Here is a 25,091-nt window from a genome sequence, read left to right on the forward strand (position 1 = left end):
TTCATGTTGATGTATGGCAAAACCAATACAATATTGTAAAGTAATCAGCCTCCAATTAAAATAAATAAATTTAAATTTAAAAAAATAAAGGAGATCAGTCCTGGGTGTTCTTTGGAAGGAATGATGCTAAAGCTGAAACTTCAGTACTCTGGCCACCTCATGCAAAGAGTTGATTCATTGGAAAAGACTTTGATGCTGGGAGGGATTGGGGGCAGGAGGAGAAGGGGACGACAGGATGAGATGGCTGGATGGCATCACCGACTCGATGGACGTGAGTTTGAGTGAACTCTGGGAGTCGGTGATGGACAGGGAGGCCTGGCGTGCTGCGATTCATGGGGTCGCAAAGAGTCGGACACAACTGAGCGACTTAACTGAACTGAACAGAATTCAGGTTTAAAGGGCCAAAGTCTTCAAATACTTCAAAATCCAAAGGGAACAATGGAACTCGGTAGAAGCCACAGCCCATTCCTGCTTGTCACATACTCCTGACAAAGGAGTTGCTGCCAGAGAAATCATTGGATCCGAGACACTGGAACCAAGAGCTCCTTCTCCCATTCACCTGCTCACACCTACACAGGGTCAAGGAGACGAGTATCCACTCTCAGACAGTTTGTTAATAAAAGATTCTTAAGCTACCTAACCAAATGCTTTACTTCAAGTTTCTTCTCTCACCAGAAAAGGAATATGAATTTTGATACCAATCCAAACAGTTAAGGGTTTTTAACATTTTTTTCAGTCACATATAAAAGGTTCTTCATCTCTCTGAATAGTTACCCTCAGGGGAAAGAAAAACAATATTTATAGAAGAAAAAGGATAAATGATGTGATATTAAGATCTGCTGCTGGTTCATTCAAAAGGCCACTGCTTCTTGTTCAAGCTACCACATGAATCTATACTACGAAGGGAGAAAAATTTCCATGGCTCAATGATGAGATAATGCCAGTAAGCAATTTATTAAAGAGTCTGCCATCCATCACTGGAATTTGGAACAATAATGATGCAATGAAAATAAGTATTTATCCCAGGTTACTTTTCCTCCTCACAAATTCCTTCAGCTCCAATATCTCTTCAGTAAATTAATAGAATTTTGGTCTTAGTCTTTTTGGAAACAAGCCCAGGAAGGAGAAGGCACCAGCAGCAGCTGTCACAAACCCAATGGTACTTATTGCTCGGCTGGCCTATAAGGAAAAAGGAATCAAAAACACATCTTATTCTAAAAGCATCTTAGTGTCCTAAACCTCAGCTTTAGCTTGTTTCCTAAATTTTAATTCATTTAACTCATTTTAATGTACAATGTAAAGCTGAATGTAAAATTAAAATTTTGAATGAAGATGAAATAAATTTATAATTATTATAATTATGACAAAGATATAAATACACATAGGTAAACAGTCCTATTTTTATAGCCTCTGACAGTTTATAAACTTATTATGCCACAATTCCTAATAATCATCATGGTACACCTGGACAGTATAGCATTACTGTTTTATACAATTTGAGAAGTTAAAAGTGATTTGCCCAAGGGAGGTAATAGCACCAGGGCATTTGGATATAGTTTAGACCTGAACCATGTGTCGTCCCCCTATACACCCCTCCTCCTAAGCACATACTGATTTGGCTGGGTCCATACCAAGGTGAATAGTGTGTGTGTGTATGTGTGTGCATTGGTCAGGGAGTATAGACAAGATAAGAAAGCAGGAGTACTCGCTCAAGAAGTCTATTAAAAATATGACAGCATTTGGATGGACATGTGTGTGTACATGTGTGTGTGTGTTCCCGGACTTAAAGCTGTTAGGAAAATAATTCAGAAATGTGATCTGAGCTAAATATCATATACTCTTACTTGGTCGATACACTTTCTATTCCAATAAACAAACTTTAAGATAAGTCAATACTAATGTTAACTATTATGGCAAAAATTAATTTCTCATGTAGACAAACAAAAATAAATCACTCTCAAGTTCAATTGTCCATAAAGGAGTTCAGACATTTATAGCTTTAAGGGTATTAATCATCATCATGATGAGGGAACTGATGAATATTCATGGTTGCATGGCACTCAACTAATATTACCTTCCATCTGCAAGGGTTTGAGTGCAATTTTATGGCCCAAAGGTCACATTCAGATACTTCAGTGTCATCAGGTATTTGGAAAAGAGTTGTTTTCCAAGAGTTAAGAGTCAGGCTTTCAAATAAAGCAAAACATTTTTCCTAAACGACTCTGGGGACCAGCCCAAATGCTGAAAAACCTGACCCAGCTAACACTGGAGCATGCCCTCTGTCTAACCCATAGCCCTCCACCACTGAGCCTGCCACCCACAAATGCAACATAATGCTCCCTCCCTAACTGAGGCTTCCCTATGGGGAACAGGCAGCAAGGGTTCTGGCCAGGAAAGCAGCACAAAGGTAAGAGTATTCACTTCATTACACCACCCTGTGGTCTGTAGGGACACGGCCTATAATTGTCTCTGCTCTGCCACCATCCCTAGTTGCCAGGCAGAATGACATTGGCAAACAGTTGAAAAATCCTATTTTAGTTTACAACTCTTCATTTTGTGTATTTGGTTGGCTATTTCTTTTATTTGTAATTCTTAATTAGTTGCTACCTAAATTGTTTCCAAGCAGAATTCACTGTAGCAGAGAACTACCCACATAGCACACAGGGAGCAAAAATAGGGTGGGAGATACAAGATACCTGGCAGAATTCCAAAAAGGGGCAGAGTCAATAATCAGACAGGGATCAAGGATTGCAAACCAAGCCCAAGCATCATGCAATTCCAGGCAGATGCTGAGATCCCAAGGAGGTCTGACAGGAAAAGTGGCAGGCAGTGAAAAAACTGGAAGGTGTAATTGGTGTCTGGAGACAGAGGGGTCAAACGGCAGCAGGGGACAGCCCTGGGAAAACCTGCAGGATCCGTGGGGGTAGGAGGACAGCTAGATGCAGTCCTAACTCACTGGCTGTGTTTCAGCCACTAGAAACAGAACTTGTGAGAGAAATCTCAAACATCTATGAGACCTGGGGAGAAGACAGACAACTCAATCCTAAATCAAAATTCCCTGAGACTGCACAGGCAAGATAAAATTATAATAAACTACTTCCAGTGTGCAGTTCCCCAAATTCCAAACATTTATTTCAAGTTGCATTCTAAATGGAAAAATCCCTTAAGAGTTATGTGTAACAGGATCGATCTGCAAGATTAAAATATCCCAGGATGTCTGTGGTGAGCCAGCATGAACAAGAATTTTTTGTGAATGATTTAGAATTATCTTATCACCAAATCCTATCCTGCACACTTTGTCCTATACAGGGCTTTCAGGTGTGTGTGTGGGATGGGGGACAGGCATGATAAAAACCTCATTCTGAGGATCTATACATGCCCAGTGAAATGTTAGCTACAACTGAAGCAGCTGGGTCCAGCTATCAGTGAAGCTGGGTCACAGACAACTACAGTGGTCATCAAAACTCTCTCTTCCCCCAAGACTCTAAGGCTACAGTGCTACAATGAGGCACAGTCAGGGTGTACTGTGTGTCAGCTCATACAGGCACATTCAAGGGTGCTGCCATAGTTCACAAAGACAGGCGTATTTTAGTAACTTGTTTAGGCTCTAACAGTGAGAAATGTTGATTTTAGGAATTTATAAAAATAAAGACAAGCCACAGGCTGGAAGAAAACATTTGCAAAAGACATATTTGATGAAGGACTGTTTTCCAAAATATGCTAAGAACTCTTAAAACTCAGAAATATGAAAACAAGTAAGCAACCCAATTAAAAATGGGCAAAAGAGTTTGAGACACGTCACCAAATATGATATGCAGATAGCAAATAATATATGAAAAGATGGTCAACATCATACATATTTAAGGAATTGCAAATTAAAGCAATGGTGACATCACTATGTACCTATCAGAATGGCTGACCTCCGAAACACTGACAATGCCAAATGCTAAAGAAGATGTGGAGCAACAGGAACTCTCATTCATTACCGGTGGGAATTCAAACTAGTACAGCAACTTTGGAAGCTAGCTGGGCAGTTTTTTCTTTTTTTTTTTCTTTTAACAAAACTAAACATACTCTTACCATATGATCTGGCGATCATAATCCTTGGTGTTTATCCAAATGAGCTAAAAATTTACATCCACGAAAAAGCTGCACACAAATGTTTCTAGCAACTTTATTCATAATCACCACAACTTGGAAGCAATCAAGATATCCTTCAGTAGGTTAGTGAATAAATAAACTGTAGTGCATCCAGAAAATGGAATGTTATTCAGTGATAAACAGAAATGAGCAATCAAACCATCCAATGAAAAGACATGGAAGAATTTTAAGTGCATTTTGCTTGGTATGATTTCAACTGTATAACACTCTGGGAAAGATAAAACACACGGCAGTAAAAAAAAATATTAGTGATTATCAGAGGTTTATGGAGAGGGAGGAATGAATAATAGGCAGAGTATAGAGATTTTCAGGGTTGGGAAACTATTCTGTATGATATTGTAATGATGGATCAGTTCAGTTCAGTTCAGTCGCTCAGTCGTGTCCGACTCTTTGCGACCCCATGAATCGCAGCACACCAGGCCTCCCTGTCCATCACCATCTCCTGGAGTTCACTCAGACTCACGTCCATCGAGTCCGTGATGCCATCCAGCCATCTCATCCTGTGTCCTCTTCTCCTCCTGCCCTCAATCCCTCCCAGCATCAGAGTCTTTTCCAATGAGTCAACTCTTCACATGAGGTGGCCAAAGTACTGATGTTTCAGCTTTAGCATCATTCCTTCCAAAGAAATCCCAGGGCTGATCTCCTTCAGAATGGACTGGTTGGATTTCCTTGCAGTCCCAGGGACTCTCAAGAGTCTTCTCCAATACCACAGTTCAAAAGCACCAATTCTTCGGCACTCAGCCTTCTTCACAGTCCAATTCTCACATCCATACATGACCAGTGGAAAAACCATAGCCTTGACTAGACGACCTTAGTCGGCAAAGTAATGTCTCTGCTTGTGAATATACTGTCTAGGTTGGTCATAACTTTTCTTCCAAGGAGTAAGCGTCTTTTAATTTCATGGCTGCAATCACCATCTGCAGTGATTTTGGAGCCCCAAAAAATAAAGTCTGACCCTGTTTCCACTGTTTCCCCATCTATTTCCCATGAAGTGATGGGACCAGATGCCATGATCTTCGTTTTCTGAATGTTGAGCTTTAAGCCAACTTTTTCGCTCTCCTCTTTCACTTTCATCAAGAGGCTTTTTAGCTCCTCTTCACTTTCTGCCATAAGGGTGATGTCATCTGCATATCTGAGGTTATTGATATTTCTCCCAGCAATCTCGATTCCAGCTTGTGTTTCTTCCAGCCCAGCGTTTCTCATGATGTACTCTGCATATAAGTTAAATAAGCAGGGTGACAATATACAGCCTTGATGTACTCCTTTTCCTATTTGGAACCAGTCTGTTGTTCCATGTCCAGTTCTAACTGTTGCTTCCTGACCTGTATACAGATTTCTCAAAAGGCAGGTCAGATGGTCTGGTATTCCCATCTCTCAGAATTTTCCACAGTTTATTGTGATCCACACAGTCAAAGGCTTTGGCATAGTCAATAAAGCAGAAATAGATGTTTTTCTGGAAATCTCTTGCTTTTTCCATGATCCAGCAGATGTTGGTAATTTGATCTCTGGTTCCTCTGCCTTTTCTAAAACCAGCTTGAACATCGGGGTAGTTCATGGTTCATGTATTGCTAAAGCCTGGCTTGGAGAATTTTGAGCATTACTTTATTAGCATGTGAGATGAGTGCAATTGTGCGGTAGTTTGAGCATTCTTTGGCATTCTTTTTCTTTGGAATTGGAACTAAAACTGACCCTTTCCAGTCCTGTGGCCACTGCTGAGTTTTCCACATTTGCTGGCATATTGAATGCAGCACTTTCACAGCACCATCTTTCAGGATCTGAAATAGCTCAACTGGAATTCCATCACCTCCACTTGCTTTGTTCGTAGTGATGCTTTCTAAGGCCCACTTGACTTCACATTCCAAGGTGTCTGGCTCTAGATTAGTGATCACATCATCATGATTATCTGGGTCATGAAGATCTTTTTTTACAGTTCTTCTATGTATTCTTGCCTCCTCTTCTTAATATCTTCTGCTTCTGTTAGGTCCATACCATTTCTGTCCTTTATTGAGCCCATCCTTGCATGAAATGTTCCCTTGGTATCTCTAATTTTCTTGAAGAGATCTCTAGTCTTTCCCATTCTGTTCTTTTCCTCTATTTCTTTGCATTGATCGCTGAAGAAGGCTTTCTTATCTCTTCTTGCTATTCTCTGGAACTCTGCATTCATATGCTTATATCTTTTCTTTTCTCCTTTGCTTTTCGCTTCTCTTCTTTTCACAGCTATTTGTAAGGCCTCCTCAGACAGCCATTTTGCTTTTTTGCATTTCTTTTTCTTGGGGATGGTCTTGATCCCTGTCTCCTGTACAATGTCACAAACCTCATTCCATAGTTCATCAGGCACTCTATCAGATCTAGGCCCTTAAATCTATTTCTCACTTCCACTGTATATTCATAAGGGATTTTATTTAGGTCATACCTGAATGGTCTAGCGGTTTTCCCTATTTTCTTCAACTTAAGTCTGAATTTGGTAATAAGGAGTTCATGATCTGAGCCAGTCAGCTCCTGGTCTTGTTTTTGTTGACTGTATAAAGCTTCTCCATCTTTGGCTGCATAGAATATAATCAATCTGATTTTGGTGTTGACCACCTGGTGATGTCCATGTGGAGAGTCTTCTCTTGTGTTGTTGGAAGAGGGTGTTTGGTATGACCAGTGTAATGATGGATACATGTCATTATATATTTGTCAAAACCCACAGAAGGTACAACACAGAGTGAACCCTAACGTTAACTATTCGATGAAAGGAAATTATTTTCTTTACCTATCTCAAGTTCTCAGCTGAGGCTCTGTAATAAAAGACAAATTAACAAGAGGAAAATGAACAAAAGTTGATTAACATGCACATCTCATACACTCATGGGAGAAATTCAGGGAAGAAGTAACTCAAAGAGGTGGCTTAGAATTCAGACTTATAGAGCGTCTTCACCAAAGAAAGATAAATTTGTAGCGAAGCAAGGGAAAAGTGGTTCGTCTTCCAAGGGCAACCACCTGTGGGAAGGTAAGAAACTAATGGTATACAGAAGTCTGTAAGTAGTTTGTTAAGTAGATTCCTCTAGTGCCCTCTCCAGGCTGCTAAGGGTCTGATATTAAACACGGGGTGTCCAGGGTGATTACCTTTTGTCCTTCCTGGTAGAGTGGGGAGGAGGGCCACCCTTGAAAACTTCTGTCCTACTTTTAGAAAAACAGGGGGAGGGCAGGAAGCTTTATTTCCTTCTGCTCCTATTCAATTGCTTCTCAACTGCTCAAAATAATCCTTATGCCAAAGTAACATATTTGGGGTGGTATGCTCTAGTTTCCTTCAGTATGAACTCTGGTTGATAATGATGTATCAATGTTGGCTCTTCTTTTATAACAAATAATCCACACTGCTATGGGATGCTAACAGTGGGGAAGGATATGTGTGTGTGTGTCGGGGTGGGGGGTAGAGAATATGTATGAGTTCTGTATATACTTCCAGCTCAATGTTGCTGTGAACTTAAAACTCTATAAAGCAAAGTCCATTCATTTTTTCAAAAAATACAGAAAAGTACAAAGAAGAAAAGGATAGGACCCACAATCCTTCCACCTTTCTAATCTTTTTATCATTTACCATTTTTCATTTAACTGGGAAATAGATGGGGAAACAGTGGAAACAGTGTCAGACTTTATTTCTGGGGGAGCTCCAAAATCACTGCAGATGGTGATTGCAGCCATGAAATTAAAAGACTCTTACTCCTTGGAAGGAAAGTTATGACCAACCTAGACAGCATATTCAAAAGCAGAGACATTACTTTGCCAACAAAGGTCCGTCTAGTCTAGGCTATGGTTTTTCCAGTGGTCGTGTATGGATGTGAGATTTGAACTATAAAGATGGCTGAGCACTGAAGAATGGATGCTTTTGAACTGTGGTGTTGGAGAAGACTCTTGAGAGTCCCTTGGACTGCAAGGAGATCCAACCAGTGCATCCCTGGGTGTTCATTGGAAGGACTGATGTTGAAGCTGAAACTCCAATACTTTGGCCACCTGATACAAAGAACTGACTCTTTTGAGAAGACCCTGATGCTGGGAAAGATTGAGGGCAGGAGGAGAAAGGGATGACAGAGGATGAGATGGTTGGATGACTTCACCAACTCGATGGACATGGGTTTGGGTGAACTCCAGGAGTTGGTGATGGACAGGGAGGCCTGGCGTGCTGCAGTCCATGGGGTCGCAAAGAGTTGGACACGACTGAGCAACTGTACTGAACTGAACTGGAAATACACAGCCACTTCCCAAGGAAACTGTTCTATGCTCAAGATCCCTGAGCCTTAAAGGGACCCCAGAAACAAATCTAACATTAGCTATTATTAGTACTATTATTGATAGTAATAAAAATAATAATTCAAATGCTGCAGTTTCTGTTAGATCAACAGAATATTACTGAACAGTATCAACAAAGACTTATAAAATTGCTAAAATAAAAAGTAATATTGATGGAAAGTATATCTTTCATTGGGATGAATAATATTTAATAGAACATGCTAAGAGACTTTAAAAATCTCTTACAATCTATGAAACAACTTTGTTTGATAGATTAGGAAACTGATAAACGTGTCCAAAGTTATCCAGGTTAGAAGTGGTGAAGATGGGGTTCTAGCTCAGATCAGCAGAATTCCAAAGCTCAGATGTGTCTTTAAGGCTGTTACTGTACCCATCAGAACCTGCTAGAGAAGAGTTCTCCTAGTTCTTGAAAAATAGTTACTTTTTCACGGATCTTGATCTGGGTATGAAAGGTGAAAAGACTATGAGAGAGCACAGGTATGAGTCAGAGCAAAAAGAGACCTGTACCATCTTTTGATCTAGCCACATTCTAAAAAATTGCTGATTGAGTACTGTGGATGACTTTATCATTAACAAACTTTATTTCCTAGCTATACCACTACTTTTCAATGCAAAAATGAGCAGATATTTATGTCTGTATCCTCTGTGTTTTGGCTCAGAAACAATTTATTGCTACATGTGTATAGTTCATTAGAGTAATATATTTCTTAGTAAAAATGAATTTCCAATTAAATTATTTCTTAACAAAAGTAAATGTATCCTTTCATTATGTTCTATTTTCCATTCTTCCAAGCTTTCGTGAGCAGAGTTATCATTTCAATGCTTAGCATAGACATTTATACAACAGATCCACCATTTCAAGATACTGCTAATTTAATAAACCTTTGGGTTAAAATATCAATGATGCAATTGAATTGGTGGGAAGGTAAGTAGGGAAAGGGCAACTGAATCAAGTTTGCTTTCAGTGAGGAATCTGCTACACTACTGAACAGTGGTGGTAAATAACAAAACTATAAGCTACCTTAAAAATAAAGTCAATTAATCCACTAAACAATCATCCAAAAGCTCAATGAATCAAAAGTGAAAGTGAAGTCACTCAGTTGTGTCTGACTCTTTGCAACCCCATGGACTGTGGCCTACTAGGCTTCTCTGTCCATGGGATTTTCCAGGCAAGAATACTCGAATGGGTTGCCATTTCCTTCTCCAGGAGATCTTCCCAACCCAGGGATTGAACCTGGGTCTCGCTCATTGTAGACAGACACTTTAGCGTTGGATCCACTTAAAAGCACAACATTTCTTTGAAATTAGTGTTGCAAGGAAACTGAAAAGTGAAGTAGCTCAGTCGTGTCCAACTCTTTGCAACCCCAGGGACTGTAGCCTACCAGGCACCTCCCTCCATGAGATTCTCCAGGCAAGAATACTGGAGTGGGTTGCCATTTCCTTCTCCAGGGGATCTTCCCGACCCAGGGATCAAACCCAGGTCTCCTACATTGCAGGCAGACACTTTAATCTCTGAGCCACCAGGGAAAAAGACATCCACAAATCCATGGTATCAGTTAGCCTCTTTCAGTTAATGGAAAAGAATCTCAGTACTAACATCTATGTTTTTGGCAAAGGAAGTCCCACTCAAAAAAGTCAACATTCTTTTCAATATATATATAGTTACTGATTTAACTGCTGTATGGTACGGTAATGAAAAAAAAAAAAACACTGAAGGACAGGGGGCATTAAGACAGACAGAAAGACATGGTCTTGACTCTGCTTCAAGTCCCTTCTAGCCCCAGATTCATGACACAAAATGTTCTCGTCTGATTGGTCATGAACTTTCTGAGTGACCTTGGGTAACTCAATTCCCTTCTTTGTCCTTCAGTGTTCTCATATATTCTTGTTCTTTTCCATTTGTTTGAGGCCTGAAAACTTGATCAAGACTGGGTAGTTATTATCTTCCCAATGTAAGAAATTTTTATTTCTCTTAAAGAAAACTCACCTGCTCTGAAACTCCTTCTCCGTATCGAAGCAAAGTCACAAAATGCTCACAGTTGTTGACAAGTATGTCATATTCCACCTCTTGCCCAATAACAAACTCTGACCGTTGGATAACTTCTTCAACAGGGAGAGGAGGATATGTATCATCATATTTATTGTTTATTCTGTATGTGTCTTTTCCAACAACATCCTTCAAAAGCTGCATCTTCACCAGGGCCTTTCTGCTGAATACAGACTTGGCACTTGTAAACGAGGTGGAAATGCCATCCTCTATAAGGAGAATTCTGGTTAGCAATACACAACAATCCAGCCCAGTGAACTCCAATGCCATCCTAACTCATCCTCAAACCAGAAACCACTTAATCTTACTAACCATCAACATTCATTCTCTAATTTACCAATAACACTTATTCGATACTGTAAGAGTGAGAATATAAGAAAACTTTTTGAAAATTTCTATCTCCCCATTGGGCTTCCCTGGTGGCTCAGCAGTAAAGAATCTGCCTGTTGATGCAGGAAACATAAGAGATGAGGGCTCGATCCCTGGGTTGGGAAGATCCCCTGGAGCAGGGCATGGCAACCCACTCTGGTATTCTTGCCTGGGAAATCCCATGGACAGAGGAGCCTGGAGGGCTATATAGTCCATGGGGTTGCAAAAGAGTCGGACATGACTGAGCGACTAAACAACATATAGAACAAACTGGGTGTGAAAAATCTACTCATTCTTGAGGTATAAGTTCTCTATCAACTAGTATTATTATTAGGGATCTTGGCATATGTTTCTAACATAGTACAGAAAAGATCACTGCCCCCTTTTTCTATAAAGCCCCTGTTCTTTGGCATTAGAACCCTTCTAAACTAGTATGCTTGGGCTTAGCAGCAGAGTGTTAAGATTGATGCTCTCCTCTTACAATTAAGCTGCACTTCTTACAGCCACCTCTCTGCTTTTACACTTGTTCTTTTAATCAGGCTTTACTTTGAAATCTGCAGGGGACCCTACACATTTGACAGGGTCAGTTGGGATCAGCTGGAGCCCTGTGTTTTGCTAGTTCCTTCAGCCAAGAAACTAAGTCCTAAAACTAACCCTAATGCAGTAGGCACTATCCACTCTACGTGGGCCTTTGCTGTGCTCCGCCCCCCTGTTACAGTGCCCTGTGCCCCGCCACTCCATCTTACTGCCGCTATTGGTAAGCATTTGCCTAACCGCCCCAAATCTCTGTATCCTGACTTGCCATGGTTGTCATCTGAGACTGGAAAAGTGATTGCTTAGTGTTCAGCTTTAAGGCCAGGCCCTAGGCCCTCTCTATCTGCCCAAGATTGCTAGGCTTGGCCATTGTTCAAGAAAACCATGAGATGAAGGGCTGCTATATAACCAGTGTTTAGACACTTCTCCTTTCAGTAATGACTAAAAGCAAACTTTTTTTCCTATTCCTCTTTTTTTTCACTCCTTTGAACTCCTTTTCGTTGGAGTAGCATTTTCAATACCTTACATATTCTAAATTCTTACACAGTACAAGTTCACAGAACACGTATATCCTAGTTAGAATTACTCATCAACTAGTTTGAAGCAATCAATTTATTGATGACAGAATCAAAGCTTGGAGAGAGAAACTGGCTTGTGGAACATCACACAAGTAGTTAACAGAAACAGGAATTTAATTTCAGTCAAAGCTCAGTGCTTGAACCATATTAGTATGGAGCTTAAGAGGTGAAAAAAAGGAAACAGCGCAAAAGCCTCATATTGTTTTCTAAATGTGAAAGCTGCAGAGATAATATAAAAAATTTCTTAGTATTAACCACTAGACTCTACAGAATGAATAGCTCTGTATTTTAAATGTCATTTTATTTGCCATTTCCATTTCCAGTATTCCAGAAAAAGTGGCAAATAGCTCAAAATCTCACAAAAATCACTTCATTAAAGGTTCTCAGAAGCTCTCAAGATAGTAAAACTTCAGCCTGTAAACACTTCTTTTTTAACGCATCTTGAGGGAAAAAAATATTCTAGGCTCTTTGTTATTTGCACACATTTTTCTTAATAGCTTGTACTCATTTCTAAACATGTAGAAAATACAGAAAAATACAGCATAAACATTAAATACAAGTTACCTGCTATCCTGCTAGAAACAACTATCCTTATTATTTTAATGTATTTATATTGTCTTTATCACTTGCAAATACACATGTATGTATTTGCATTAACATGTATGTGTGTATATATGATTTCTTTGCAATCTTGGTACCATATTACACGTTGCATTTTAATCTGTAATTTGCCAATAGTTGTCATACAAGATCATCTTTCATACAATTAAAGATATCTAGAAATGACTTTCAGCTGTTAAAGTGGCCATTGTTTTAGTCTGCTTAGCACCTCATCCTACCACTACTTCTTTCTTTCTAGAAAAGACTCTGTCTAAGCCAGTCATACTGTCCCATTCCTGGACATAGTGATGGTTCAGTAACGGACAGGGGACCCATACCAGACAATCAAGAATCATTCTCCATGATTTTTCTAACTTCAGCAGACAAGGAGTATCTCTCTCCTGTGGGTCACCAGCCTACAAGGATGTGAGCCTAAGGATGCCTAGGGTCATCAGTTCAGCTTCTTAGACACAGCCTGGGAAAATAAATAAAATATATACAAAAAGAATGCAGATGTGGGACAAAGAGTTTTGATAGTGTTTAAACTTCTAGATCCAGGTATCCCTGAGACCAGCATCATCTTTACCCTTCCTGTAGTTTCCTTCAGTGAAGCAATGAATTTGCCTTTTGTCTAAACTAACTTGATTTATGTTACTTGCAACTAAAAAGTTCTACCAAACACAGAATCATAGTATCTGTGGCTAAATCTTAATTCATTTAACCATTATCTTTTAAATATTATTAATCCATTGTCTAATAATCAATAGTTACTTATTTCTTTTCCCTATTTTTTCCCAGTGTCCTTTTTTTAAACCATTATAAATGAGATAGCAGTGAACACTCTCATACACGAATCCTAAATAAGTTCTCTAAAAATATTTCCCAAGAATAGATTCATAGAAGTAAAATTACAGGGTCAGAGCATGGAAACACTTTAAGACTCTTAACATGCATGCATGCCAAGTCACTTCAGTCATGCCCAATTCTTTGCAATCCCATGGACTGTAGCCCGCCAGGCTCCTCTGTCCCTGGACAGGCAAGAAGACTGGAGTGGGTGGCCATGCTCTCTTCTACGGGATATTCCCGACCCAGGGATCAAACCCATGTCTCCTGCAGTTCCTGCGTTGTAGGCAGATTCTTTACCACCCAGCCACCAGGGAAGCTCAAGACTCTTAACACATCTTGCTGAATTGTTTTGGGGAATGATTTTATCAATTTTGTTTCTATCAACAATATCCTGTGTTCATTTCATTATACCTTTATCAACACTGATTTTCATTTTTTAAAATTCTGCTAATGTGAGAGGCATAAAACCTATCATTTTATAATTCCTAGATGACTGAAAAGCTGAATGCTTTAAAAATGGGTATTGGAGTTTCATCTTCTACAAACTGTTCACAATCTTTTACTCATTTGTTTGTTGGTATTTGAGTATTCGCTGTTCCCTCAGACAAAGAAACTCTTGCCCCAAATATGTGCTGGGTTTCCTCACCTCTTTCAAGTTTTCTCAAATGTTACTTTCTCGTGAGATTTTCCCGACCAGCTAATTTCAAACTGCAGCAACTACAACTCCCCAGCACTTCCTAACCTGCTTCTATGATTTATTTTCTCCATATCACTTATCTCTAATCTAACATTGTTTTCTGTATTCTGTTCATACTCCCTCTCTCAGGCTCTGTCTCCTCTCTCTCTGTCTCTGTCTGTCTCTCTCTCTCTGTGCACTAGAATGTAAGTTCTACTGTAGAGGGACTGGCTTATGTATCCCTAGCATTTGAATAATATTTGGCACATACAATAAAAATCTAAAAATAGATGTTAAGTGATTGAAATAATCTATTTGTATTATATATAAAGACACCGACTCTTGTCACATTTGTGGCAAATATCTTCCCCAGTTGATTCAGTTCAGTTCAGTTCAGTCGCTCAGTCATGTCTGACTCTTTGTGACCCCATGAGCTGCAGCACACCAGGCCTCCCTGTCCATCACCAACTCCCGGAGTTCACCCAAACATATGTCCATCGAGTCAATGATGCCATCCAACCATCTCATCCTCTGTTGTCCCCTTCTCCTCCTGCCCTCAATCTTTCCCACCATCAGGGTCTTCTCAGATGAGTCAGTGCTTCGTAACAGGTGGCCAAAGTATTGGAGTTTCAGCTTCAACATCAGTCCTTCCAATGAACACCCAGGACTGATCTCCTTTAGGATAAACTGGTTGGATCTCCTTGCAGTCCAAGGGACTCTCAAGAGTCTTCTCCAACACCACCGTTCAAAAGCATCAATTCTTCGGTGCTCAGCTTTTTTTATAGTCCAACTCTCACATCCATACATGACCACTAGAAAAACCATGGCCTTGACTAGACAGACTTTTGTTGACAATGTCTCTGCTTTTGAATATGCTGTCTAAGTTGGTCATAACTTTCCTTCCAAGGAGTAAGAGTCTTTTAATTTCATGGCTGCAATCACCATCTGCAGTGATTTTGGAGCCCCAAAAAATAAAGTCTGACACTGTTTCCCCATCTATTTGCCATGAAGTGATGACACTGGATGCCATGATTTCAGTTTTCTGAATGATGAGATTTAGGCCAATTTTTTCACTCTCCTCTTTCACTTTCATCAAGAGGCTCTTTAGTTCTTCACTTTCTGCCATGAGGGTGGTGTCATCTGCATATCTGAGGTTATTCTCCTGGCAATCTTGATTCCAGCTTGTGCTTCTTCCAGCCCAGTGTTTCTCATGACATACTCTGCATATAAGTTAAATAAGCAGGGTGACAATATATAAACTTGACGTACTCCTTTCCCAATTCTGAACCAGTCCATTGTTCCATGTCCTGTTCAGACTACTGCTTCTTGACTTATATAGCATACAGGCTTCTCAGGAGACAGGTAAGGTGGTCTAGTATTACCATTTCTTTAAGAATTTTCCAGTTTGTTGTGATCCACACAGTCCAAGGCTCTAGTGTAGTCAGTGAAGCAGAAGTAGATGTTTTTCTGGAATTCCCTTGCTTTCTCTATGATCCAATGGATGTTGGCATCTGTACATCTGGAAGTTCTAGGTTCACTTACTGCTAAAGCCTAGCTTGAAGGATTTTGAGCATAATTTTGCTAGCATGTGAAATTAGTGAATTGTATGGTAGTTTGAACACTCTTGGGCATTGCCCTTCCTTGGGATTGGAATGAAAACTTAATTTTTCCAGTCTTGCGGCCATTGCTGAGCTTTCCAAATTTGCTGGCATATTGAGTGCAGCACTTTCACAGCATCATCTTTTAGGATTTGAAAAAGCTCAGCTGGAATCTCTGAGCCACCAGGGAAGTCCTGGAATTCTATCACCTCCACTAGCTTTGTTCGTAATAATGCTTCCTAAGGCCTACTTGACTTCACAGTCCAGGATGTCTGAGAATATCCTTCCAAAAACCTAGAACAGCTGGATTTACCTAGTTTCTACATTGTATTTCTGGTTTATTTTATGATTTTGTTTATGATTACTCCTTGTAGCAAGAAAGCTAAAAAACTCCCAGGAACTTCAGAAAGCAAAACTTACCTAGAGGTGCTATGTTGATAACATACCCATCACCCAAGTACAGTGCCCAATGTTGATAACAAGGACGAAACACTTCAATCAAATCCCCTGGCTGAGGATTGCCAGGATAGCTCAAACTAAAGCAATCATTAAATGCCATCTGCAATGACAGACACCAAGATCTAGCTGATATGAGTTGCCAAAAGAAAATCAGTTCAAGGCTTCTATAGAAATATAATAATACAGACTTTATTGGGATTGCGTTCCTTAGTAAATATTTAGACTCACACCACTGTCCTTTGAATGATTCCAACACAGAATTATGTGTGCACATACAGGCAAGTGGAGAAAGAATTTGTCTGCTATTGCTTAATTTTCTACAGCAATGCTTCTCATACTGATTAACCCCAGGCCTCCTTTGTTATAATAAGCATTTCATAATTCTCTCTTTAAATCCAGAAATTCATGGATAAGGTAATTTACCTATATACAATATTTCAAAAATTAATATGATGTCCTATTTGGAATAGACAGGGGAAATAAATTTGTAATAATATTTGTTTTACTGTGTAAATGCTCAGTTCATGAATACCCAAAAATATAATAAAGCACTTATAATAAACATAAGTCAGGGTTTAGAAGTAGAAGATCAGAGTCTTTCAGCCTTTCATATAGCAACATAGTAAAATCAAAAAGAAGAGATTTGGGTAGACACTAACATTCTGTGCAAAAAAAAAGCAAAAACCTTGAATTGCAAAACTTACTCTGTGTTTTAAGCAGACACAAGTTCCAGGCTCAGATGAGTGTCCAGTCTGATATCCAGATATACTGTAAGACACAGGACCTTTCTTCCTTGTGTCGAATTGTGCTGTGCAGACTTAGGCACACTTGCCTCCACCTGAAACCATATACAATTCCCTGTGTCACTGTCCTTTGAAGTAAAAGTCTTTTGCTTTATCTGAGTCTCCCAGACCTCCCCTGAGTCTCAAGAGGCTGGCTCAAGACTTAATGTTTAGGTGTACAGCATAAACCAACACAACACTGTAAGGCAACTATCCTCCAGCTAAAACTAAATTTAAAATAAGTAAAGAAGTAGTTGGCACATAACAAGCAGTATATATGTCTCAACTGTCTCAATTAAATAGCTAATCTTTGGGACATTCCCCACAAATACTTTTTGTTATAATTTCTATTCAAAGAAAGAGTTAATGAATTTAAAAGAAGAGTTAATGATTAGGAAATGTGAAAAGGTAGAAAAAAGGAATAGCTGTTGAGTGGGGAAACTGGTAACAATTTAGACTATAAATCAGCCACATGGTAGAGTCACCAAACTCCTAGTTCCCTGAAAGATACAGATAAAGATCTCACATTCCTAAATTGTTTTTACAGGTGAAAACTACTGACCTCAGGCATATAGACCCCCAAATGGTTGAAATCACAAGATTAATCATCTTTGAAACTTCACATGGATACCATCCAATATAAGAACTGAGCATAAGCTGATCACACAGCCTGTGAACCCCTCCCTCATCTTGCCTTTAAACACCCTTCTCTGAAAGCCATTGGGGAGTTCAGATCTTTTCAGCATGAACTGTCCATTCTTCTTGCTTGGCACCATGCAATGAATGCTATACTTTCCTTCACCACAACCCAGTCTCAGGAGATTGACTTTGCTGCATGTGAAGCAAGAGGACCCAAATCCAGGTTCAGCAACATACCCACTAAGTATCAGCAAATGCTCCCTGTTACTGTGACAATCACAAACACCCTCCAGATTTCCACCACTCCTCAACTGCCCTGCTTACTGTCTGATTCTTCATTTTTGAATCCTAAAACAGTGCAAAGTAGTTGAGGCAGAAAGGAGACAATTTTGAAGTTTGGGGGGTTCATCATATTAATGTGTATGTCTGATAATTCTCAGTTTGGTTATTTTTTTCCTTTGAAGACAGTATTTTTAAGAAAGAACATGTAAGTCTCTGAGGGGTGATTTTTATGGAACATTACATTTCCTATGTATAGCACTGAAGCAGAATGACTCAGTAAAAGGAAGTTATGTACATTCATTGATAATCAAAAAGGGATTTCATGCTATATCCATGTTGAACATCTAAATGACAACAGAGTATTCCTCGGCATCTCTCACTCTAATGTAGATACTCATTTACAAAATAAACCCCAGTGCCAGAAAGGGAAACTTCCAAATCATCTAAATTATAATTATAATAGCACAGGCAAAGGACTTGGGAATACAGACTATTATTTCCCTGGCACGCAAAAAGTCTTTTTTACAACAATTAATATTGGGAGGGTGTTTTCTCAAGTATTTGTATGCCATCTGTTGAAAAGTTCAATCATCACCCTGTCACAGAAATGAGGCCAAATGCAAGCTGTCCATCTGTTGAAAAACAACTATTAAAACAACTTTATGGAAACCGTTAAGTCTAACCACCCTCTCAAATATGTTTGAGTCTTATTAAAATGGCAGTTCAAAATTTGGCCACATGGGCACTAAAAGGAAAAATAGATACTATACTATGATATAAACAAACACATTTCCCATGAATAGGAAGCAGCAAGCACACACAGCTGCCTGTTAGCATTCAGAGATCTATTCAAGCTTACAATAATAACCACTATTTGAACAGAAAGTACTTTGTAGTATAACATGTTTTTTTTTTCAAGTGCACTATCTCAATTAACCCTAATTAATTTTTTAAAAAATCTACCATGATTTGAGTTTATTATGTTATTATCCCATTTTACAGCTAATATGATAGTAGCAAATGCCAATTTCTGAAAAATACTCACTGAAATCCTTGAATTATAAAACATGGAGGGGAAAAAATAACTGGTCTACGTGTGAGAGATATGATTTCTTGTTTCAGGTCTTCTCCGTGTTACTTCTGTCACGTTGGGACTTATACGCAAAATATAAAACTATGAAACATAAAGAAGAAAAACAGGAGGAAATCCTCAGGCTCCAGGGTAAACAAAGATTTCTTAGACTTGATACCAGAAGTGTGCATATGTGTGCTCAGTCATGTCCAACTCTTTGCGACTCCATGGACTGCAGCCTGCCAGGCTCCCCTGTCCATGGGATTTCCCAGGCAGGAACACTGGAGACGGTTGCCATTTCCTTCTCTGGGGAATCTTCTCGACCCAGAGAGCGAGTCAGTGTCTCTTGTATCTTCTGCATTGGCAGGTGGATTCTTTAGCACTGCTCTACCTGGGAAACTGATACCAAAAGGACTATCCATAAAAGGGAAAACTGACAAATTTGATGTCCTCACAATGTCAAACTTTTGCAACACAAAAGATCCTGCTAAAATGACAAAAAAGATAAGCTATGGAGCAGAAGAATATTTTTGAAAACCACATACCCAAGAAAGGACCAGTATCAAGAACATAAAAAGAACACTCAAAACTTAACAACTGAAAAGACTACAATTAGAATCTGAGCAAAAGACACAATGACACATTTTGTCAAAGAAGAGACACAGATGTCAAGCAAGCCATGTTACATCACTAGCAATTAGGGAAATTTGGATTAAAACCACGATAGCACTACTTACCTATCACAATAGCTAAAATAAAAAAACAAAGAAACTGTGACCAGAGAAAATTCTGGCAGGGATGTAGAGTTACTGAATCATTCATTCAGTGCTGGTGAAAATATAAAATGTTGCAGTCACTCGAAGCAGTCTAGAAATTCCTTTAAAAACATAACTCATAACTACCGTGTGTGTGCGTAAGTTGCTGCAGTCATGTCTGACTCTTTGCAACCCCTTGGACTGTAGCCTGCCAGGTTCCTCTGTCCATGGGATTCTACAGGCAAGAATACTAGAGTGGGTTGCCAAGTCCTCCCCCAGGGGATCTTCCCCAGGGATGGGACCCATGTCTCCTGCACTGCAGGCAGATTCTTTACTGCTGAGTCACCAAGGAAGCACTTATTACTACCATATGATCCAGCACTTGCACTCCTACATATTTTTTCCAGAGATTGAAGACATCAGACTTATATTTACTCAAAAACCTGTATAAAACCTATACAAAAACCTATTCTAGCATAATAGCCCCAAACTGGTAACATCCCAGATGATCTTCCATGGGTGAACAAGAAACAATTTGTGGCACATCCACAACATGGAACATTACTAAGGAATAAAAAGAACAAACTGCTGATAAAGGCAACAGCATAACCAGGATGAGTCTCCAGAGAACGGTGCTGAGTGAAAAAAGCCAATGACACAACTCGTTATATATATAATTCCATCTATATACAACATCCTTGACATGACCAAATTACAAAAATAGAGAATGAATAGTGGTTGCCAGGGGTTAACGAAATGGTACAAAGGAAGTGGGTGTGGCTATAAAAAGGCAACATATGAGAAACTAGAGGTGGTGGAATAGGCTGCCTCTCCATGTGGTCCATGTCAATAACCTGTGATACTGCAGTGTCGTTTTGCAAGAAGTTGCCACTGGGAAAAAGCAGGCAATGGCACGAAGGATCTCTCTGCATTATTTCTTACAACTGCATGTGAATCTACAGTTACCTCAAAATAAAAATCTTTAACAGAAAAAGAAAATTCACTGTATTTTTTCCCACTGAGCATAGAAGAGGATAAATATGTGGAAATTATACTGAGACAGCTTTTAGCTGTATATGAGGAAAATTCTTCTTACAATGAAGGTGATCTAACAATGACATGGAGGACCTCGCACAGATAGCAGTCCCTGTCACTGAAGATCTTTAAACACGGTCACAGTCAATAAAAAGAAGATTTCCATGGGAGGTGGGGAAGATGGTAGCAGGGTAAGGAGGCCTTCCAAGTTCTCTTTGATCTCCAGTGTTCGTCTCATTCTATTTCCCACTAACTGTGCAATCCTCAAACCAACCCCACAAAGTTGACATAATTATTTCCCCCGTTTTAAAGATGAGGAAGCTGACATTTACCACAGCTGAGGGACTCACACAAAGTCACACAGTGGGAGAGGGCAGAGCCCACATCTGGACTTGGATTAGCCTACGCCTAGGCCAGCCTCTTCTCCATCCTTAACTGCTTGTCCCCATGTACACTGTATCTCCTCCCTTACCGACCTTTGAGACTGCGTGACATTTGTGACCTGACGATTACCATCACCTTTTTTACAGATGAAGAAACAAGAGACTCATATGATTTAAGTGTCAGAACTAAAGTCACACAGATAGTGACAGAACTATAATTCAGTCCCAAGTCTCTTCTTTTTCCAGACTGCATGCTCCTTCCTTACATCACTGATTAACATCACTAACCAAAGGAACTGCTACAAAACAAAAGTTCATCTTTCCCCTCTCCTCAAATATCCATCAGATAAAGAAGCTGCAAAAGCATACAGAATGTGTATTTCATAAAACAACATCCGAAGGTTTTAAACATTCATACATGGAACCAGTGAGTCATCGGAAGTGGAGCTTTAGGGAACCCCTGCTCTTCTGTAGGGAAGGTGTCAAGATGAGAAGGTTCTAGATGCATTTAGAAGGTTCCCAGACTCATACCTTAGATAAATGTCTAAACTTGTCTGCTTGAATAATTTTATTTTCATGGCCATCCACCCATTTCATTCAAGCCCACGTATGTCATGTTGTGCTTCTGAAACACAGTAATTCAGAACCAATTAAAGACACATTTTTAAGTCCTCTGCTGAAAGCTGTGTGTGTCACCTTTAAGGTAAAAATACTTCATTTTAACAGTTCATCTGCACAGAATTGTTTGACTAGTTTATAATAAAGAGTGACAAGAAAGTAAGTCCGTAATCTTTATGCAAGAAATTTCCTCTTTCAACTGCCAAAACAAGCTGCCCTGTTTATAGCTCCCTGTTGGTCCCCGGGGATACATCCAAAGAAATTACAGCCCCCTGCACAGAGAGGGACAGGCTGATTAACTGCTGCTCATGTCCATGGAAGCCACCTGTGCTACAAGAATACTAAGAGCACTTTTTCACAAACTACTCCCAAGGACGCTATCGGCAGTCTGAAACATGATCACAGGCTATCCTTACAGTCCAAAAGTCTTCCAATTCAATTTGGACCCTTTCCCACTCCAGCAGCACATTTCATCCATAGCCCTGCCACATTGAGATGGTTTCACAACTCTCCCTGTTCCCAGATTGGCTACTTCACAAACTCTCAGAGCTGCAAGGGTCCTTGGTCCAACATCCTCTCCCTACAGCTGAGGGTTCCACGTCCCAGTCTGATGAAGCTTCCTCAGCCACTGCCCAATCATTCCTTGCCTGGAACCCCTCCATGGATCCTCATGTTGAGTCTGCATTGCATCCCATCTGTAATCTTGGGACTCCTTATTCATCCCTATGTTCTAAGCAAACCAGACCATTATTCCTCACTCTCACCTGGAGTTACTTTGCTAATAACGAAATTTCTTCTTGGCATTTGCTGATCATTTCCAAATGACCCACTCTTAAAGGTCCAGATCAGATACCACCTCCTCCCCAGGGTCTTCCTCCACTCAGCCAGAACTGCCTGTGTGCTTCCAAATTACCACTGCTCCTTTCTCTAACACCCACTATGTTTCCTACACCTGCATCACTTACTGGTGTCTAGGGAATTTCCTGCTCCATGGAGACACCGGTTCCTGTTCATCTCTAAACCTTCAGTTTGCTGCAGAGCTTATCTGGCACAAATAACTGCCCAGAATGTTTAATAAATGAAGGAATGAGGATCCCAAGCTCAGGGAGAAGAGAATGGCTGGGCTTTTCCAGCACATAAATTATATTAACAGTCCTGAATGGTGATATCACCATTGTTTGAGCCATTGCCTTCTCCAATAATAATAAAGGTTTATATTATAACTCATTTCCATGAGGATCTGATGCTGGAAAAGACTGAAGGCAGGAGGGACAAGGGGACAACAGAGGATGAGATGGTCTGATGGCATCACCTATTCAATGGACATGAGTTTGAGCAAGCTCTGGGAGATGGTGAAGGACAGGGAAGCCTGGCATCCATGGGGTTGCAAAGAGTCTGAGCGACTGAACAACAGCAACAGTGATAAAGAACTCGCCTGCCAGTGCAGGAGACATAAAGTGATGCGGGTTCCATCCCTGGGTCGGGAAGATCCCCTGAAGGAGGGCATGGCAACCCATTCCAGTGTTCTTGCCTGGAGAACCCCTTGGACAGAGGAGCCTGGCAGGCTCGAGTCCATAGTGCCGCAAACAGTCGATACAACTGAAGCGACTTACCACCCCCCTGCGCACCCCACGACCACCCCCACCCCCACCCCCACCTCACACACACACAAGGGATAGAGGCCTTGGTAAGCAAGACCAGGTATCCAGTCCCTATTCTGTCATTTGATAGCTGTGTGATTTAGGAAAGCGAGTCTCTCTTTCCCTGTGGCCTCTTAAAAAAAAAAAAAAAAGATGTGGGAGAAATTACACGCTCTCCACTGGTTCTTGGGGCTCTCGCCTGACAACAGGTTCAGCAAGGCTGTCTGCGGGCCTGGCCGTCTTCCCTCACCACCCCTAAGACACCTCACTCTGACGCCGGCTTGGTGTCCCCTGCAGGGGCAGCGGCGAGGGTCCTGGGGTCGCGCCGGCCTCACGGCTGCCGCCCCTCCCGCTAACGGTCGGGGCTCCACTCCATCTGGGGGGAGGGAGGTCAAGGCGGCAGTGGCCGTCCACCGGTAACCAGGGCGGCCTCCAGCGCCAACTCCACCCTGCCGCGCGGAGACCTCCCGGCGCCCCGACGCCGACGCGCTCGCACGCTCGCCGCTCCTGCCGCCCGCCCAGCTGGCCGGCCCCGCGCCGCCGCCGGAGTACCCTCCGCTCGCTCGCCCCCGACTGCGCACACGTCTCTGTCGCCCCCGACGCCGCACTGCTGGGAGCCCCCGCGGGACACCTGTCCCCCCGACCCCGCACAGGCGCACACACAAACCCTACAGCCGAGGCGCAGCCCCAGCGCGGGAACGAAGGACCCGCGTCCCGCCACTGGGACGTCCTGGCTGGTCAAGGCGCGGAGGTGGTGCAGTTAACTTGTCTTGTTGAGCCCAGCAATGTTATAAGCATGAATACACACTGCATCCGCTCGAAGTGCGCCCCCTCCTAGCTCTATACAGACTCTCGGAGTCAGCAGAAAGGGTCCCGGTCCCTGTGCCCCAAGAGAGCACCTCAGTCTAAGCTAGGGAGTGGGGGGAGGATAATGGGGAAAGGAGAAGGGAAGAAGCAGTGACTTTAAAAAACCTTCCTCCTTCCCCCCACACATACCTACAGAACATGGTGTATTCTGTGAGCCCGATCCAGAGCCCAGGACTGTGGGGACACGCGTGGACCCCCCCACCCACTTTGGCCTTCTCCCTGTCGCCACCCTGCCCCCCAAGATCAACTTCAGAAGTGGGCGGAGTGGGGAACGGAGGAAGGAAGGGTGCACAGGTACCCGTCTCTTCCAGTGGGAAATTTACCTGGCTCCGGATGCGGCCTTCCTTAAAGACCAGGCTCTCCGAGGCAGCCAATTCCCCTCCCCCACATCCCTGCCCTGCCCCCAGCAAGGGTCTGCTTCTATTTAGAGGAGCAGAGCAGGTCTCTTATTCAGTGTGACCTGGGTGCACGTGACAGGGCAGCCCCTATCTGACTCTCTTTCAGGCCATAGGCCAACAGAGGCCTCCAGGAATAAAGCCATGAAAGTTTAAAAATAAAGCTGGGCGTGAAGGGTATCCATTTTCTCCTTGCTAAAAATGGGAGGCCAGGAAAACAAACCAGCTAAGTAAGGAAGGCCCACAGACTGCTAAGTGAACCTTCTGGAGCACAGCACAAGGACTTGCCTTCAAACAAGTCGTCCTAACCTAGATTTTACTCTGATATAAGTGGTCTCTCAGCTAAAAGAAAGGATTTTTCCCTACTGATTCAAAGGCTGAACTAGCTCTCTAATTTTATGTTGTTATGTCCCAATGGAATAAGAAGTACCTAAAGATGCAGCCGCCTTTATAAAGGAACCA

The 25,091-nt window shown here is 41.3% G+C and overlaps 1 protein-coding gene across 5 annotated transcripts; it reads right to left on the bottom strand.

The window, feature by feature from the left end:
- Positions 1–710: 710 nt before the first annotated feature.
- PLAAT1 (phospholipase A and acyltransferase 1) lies at positions 711–24,741 on the bottom strand. Of its 5 annotated transcripts, none has more exons than XM_069557495.1 (6): positions 24,558–24,707; positions 18,910–19,038; positions 16,866–16,999; positions 16,123–16,261; positions 10,442–10,710; positions 711–1,179 (listed from the first exon to the last, which is right to left on the bottom strand). In XM_069557495.1, the coding sequence occupies exons 4-6, from the start codon at positions 16,259–16,261 to the stop codon at positions 1,078–1,080; spliced, it is 510 nt and encodes a 169-aa protein (XP_069413596.1). In that variant the 5' UTR covers positions 16,866–16,999; positions 18,910–19,038; positions 24,558–24,707; the 3' UTR covers positions 711–1,077. The 5 variants fall into 5 exon arrangements, with proteins under 5 accessions (XP_069413596.1, XP_069413585.1, XP_069413620.1 ...); XM_069557519.1 differs by lacking the exon at positions 711–1,179 and adding an exon at positions 4,041–6,941; XM_069557484.1 differs by lacking the exon at positions 18,910–19,038 and having other exon boundaries at positions 24,558–24,741.
- Positions 24,742–25,091: the final 350 nt, after the last annotated feature.

The sequence above is a fragment of the Ovis canadensis genome, chromosome 1 (assembly GCF_042477335.2).
Source record: "Ovis canadensis isolate MfBH-ARS-UI-01 breed Bighorn chromosome 1, ARS-UI_OviCan_v2, whole genome shotgun sequence".
In the NCBI taxonomy this organism is placed as follows: domain Eukaryota; kingdom Metazoa; phylum Chordata; class Mammalia; order Artiodactyla; family Bovidae; genus Ovis; species Ovis canadensis.

Excerpts from the sequence above, each read along its gene's own strand:
- PLAAT1 (XM_069557484.1), bottom strand. The coding sequence starts at position 16,261 with ATGGCATTTAATGATTGCTTTAGTTTGAGCTATCCTGGCAATCCTCAG. Across the intron at positions 10,711-16,122 it reads TATCAACATAGCACCTCTAG|AGGATGGCATTTCCACCTCG; the intron begins GTAAGTTTTGCT and ends TTCTCCTTATAG. Across the intron at positions 1,180-10,441 it reads GAGAAGGAGTTTCAGAGCAG|GCCAGCCGAGCAATAAGTAC; the intron begins GTGAGTTTTCTT and ends TTTTCCTTATAG.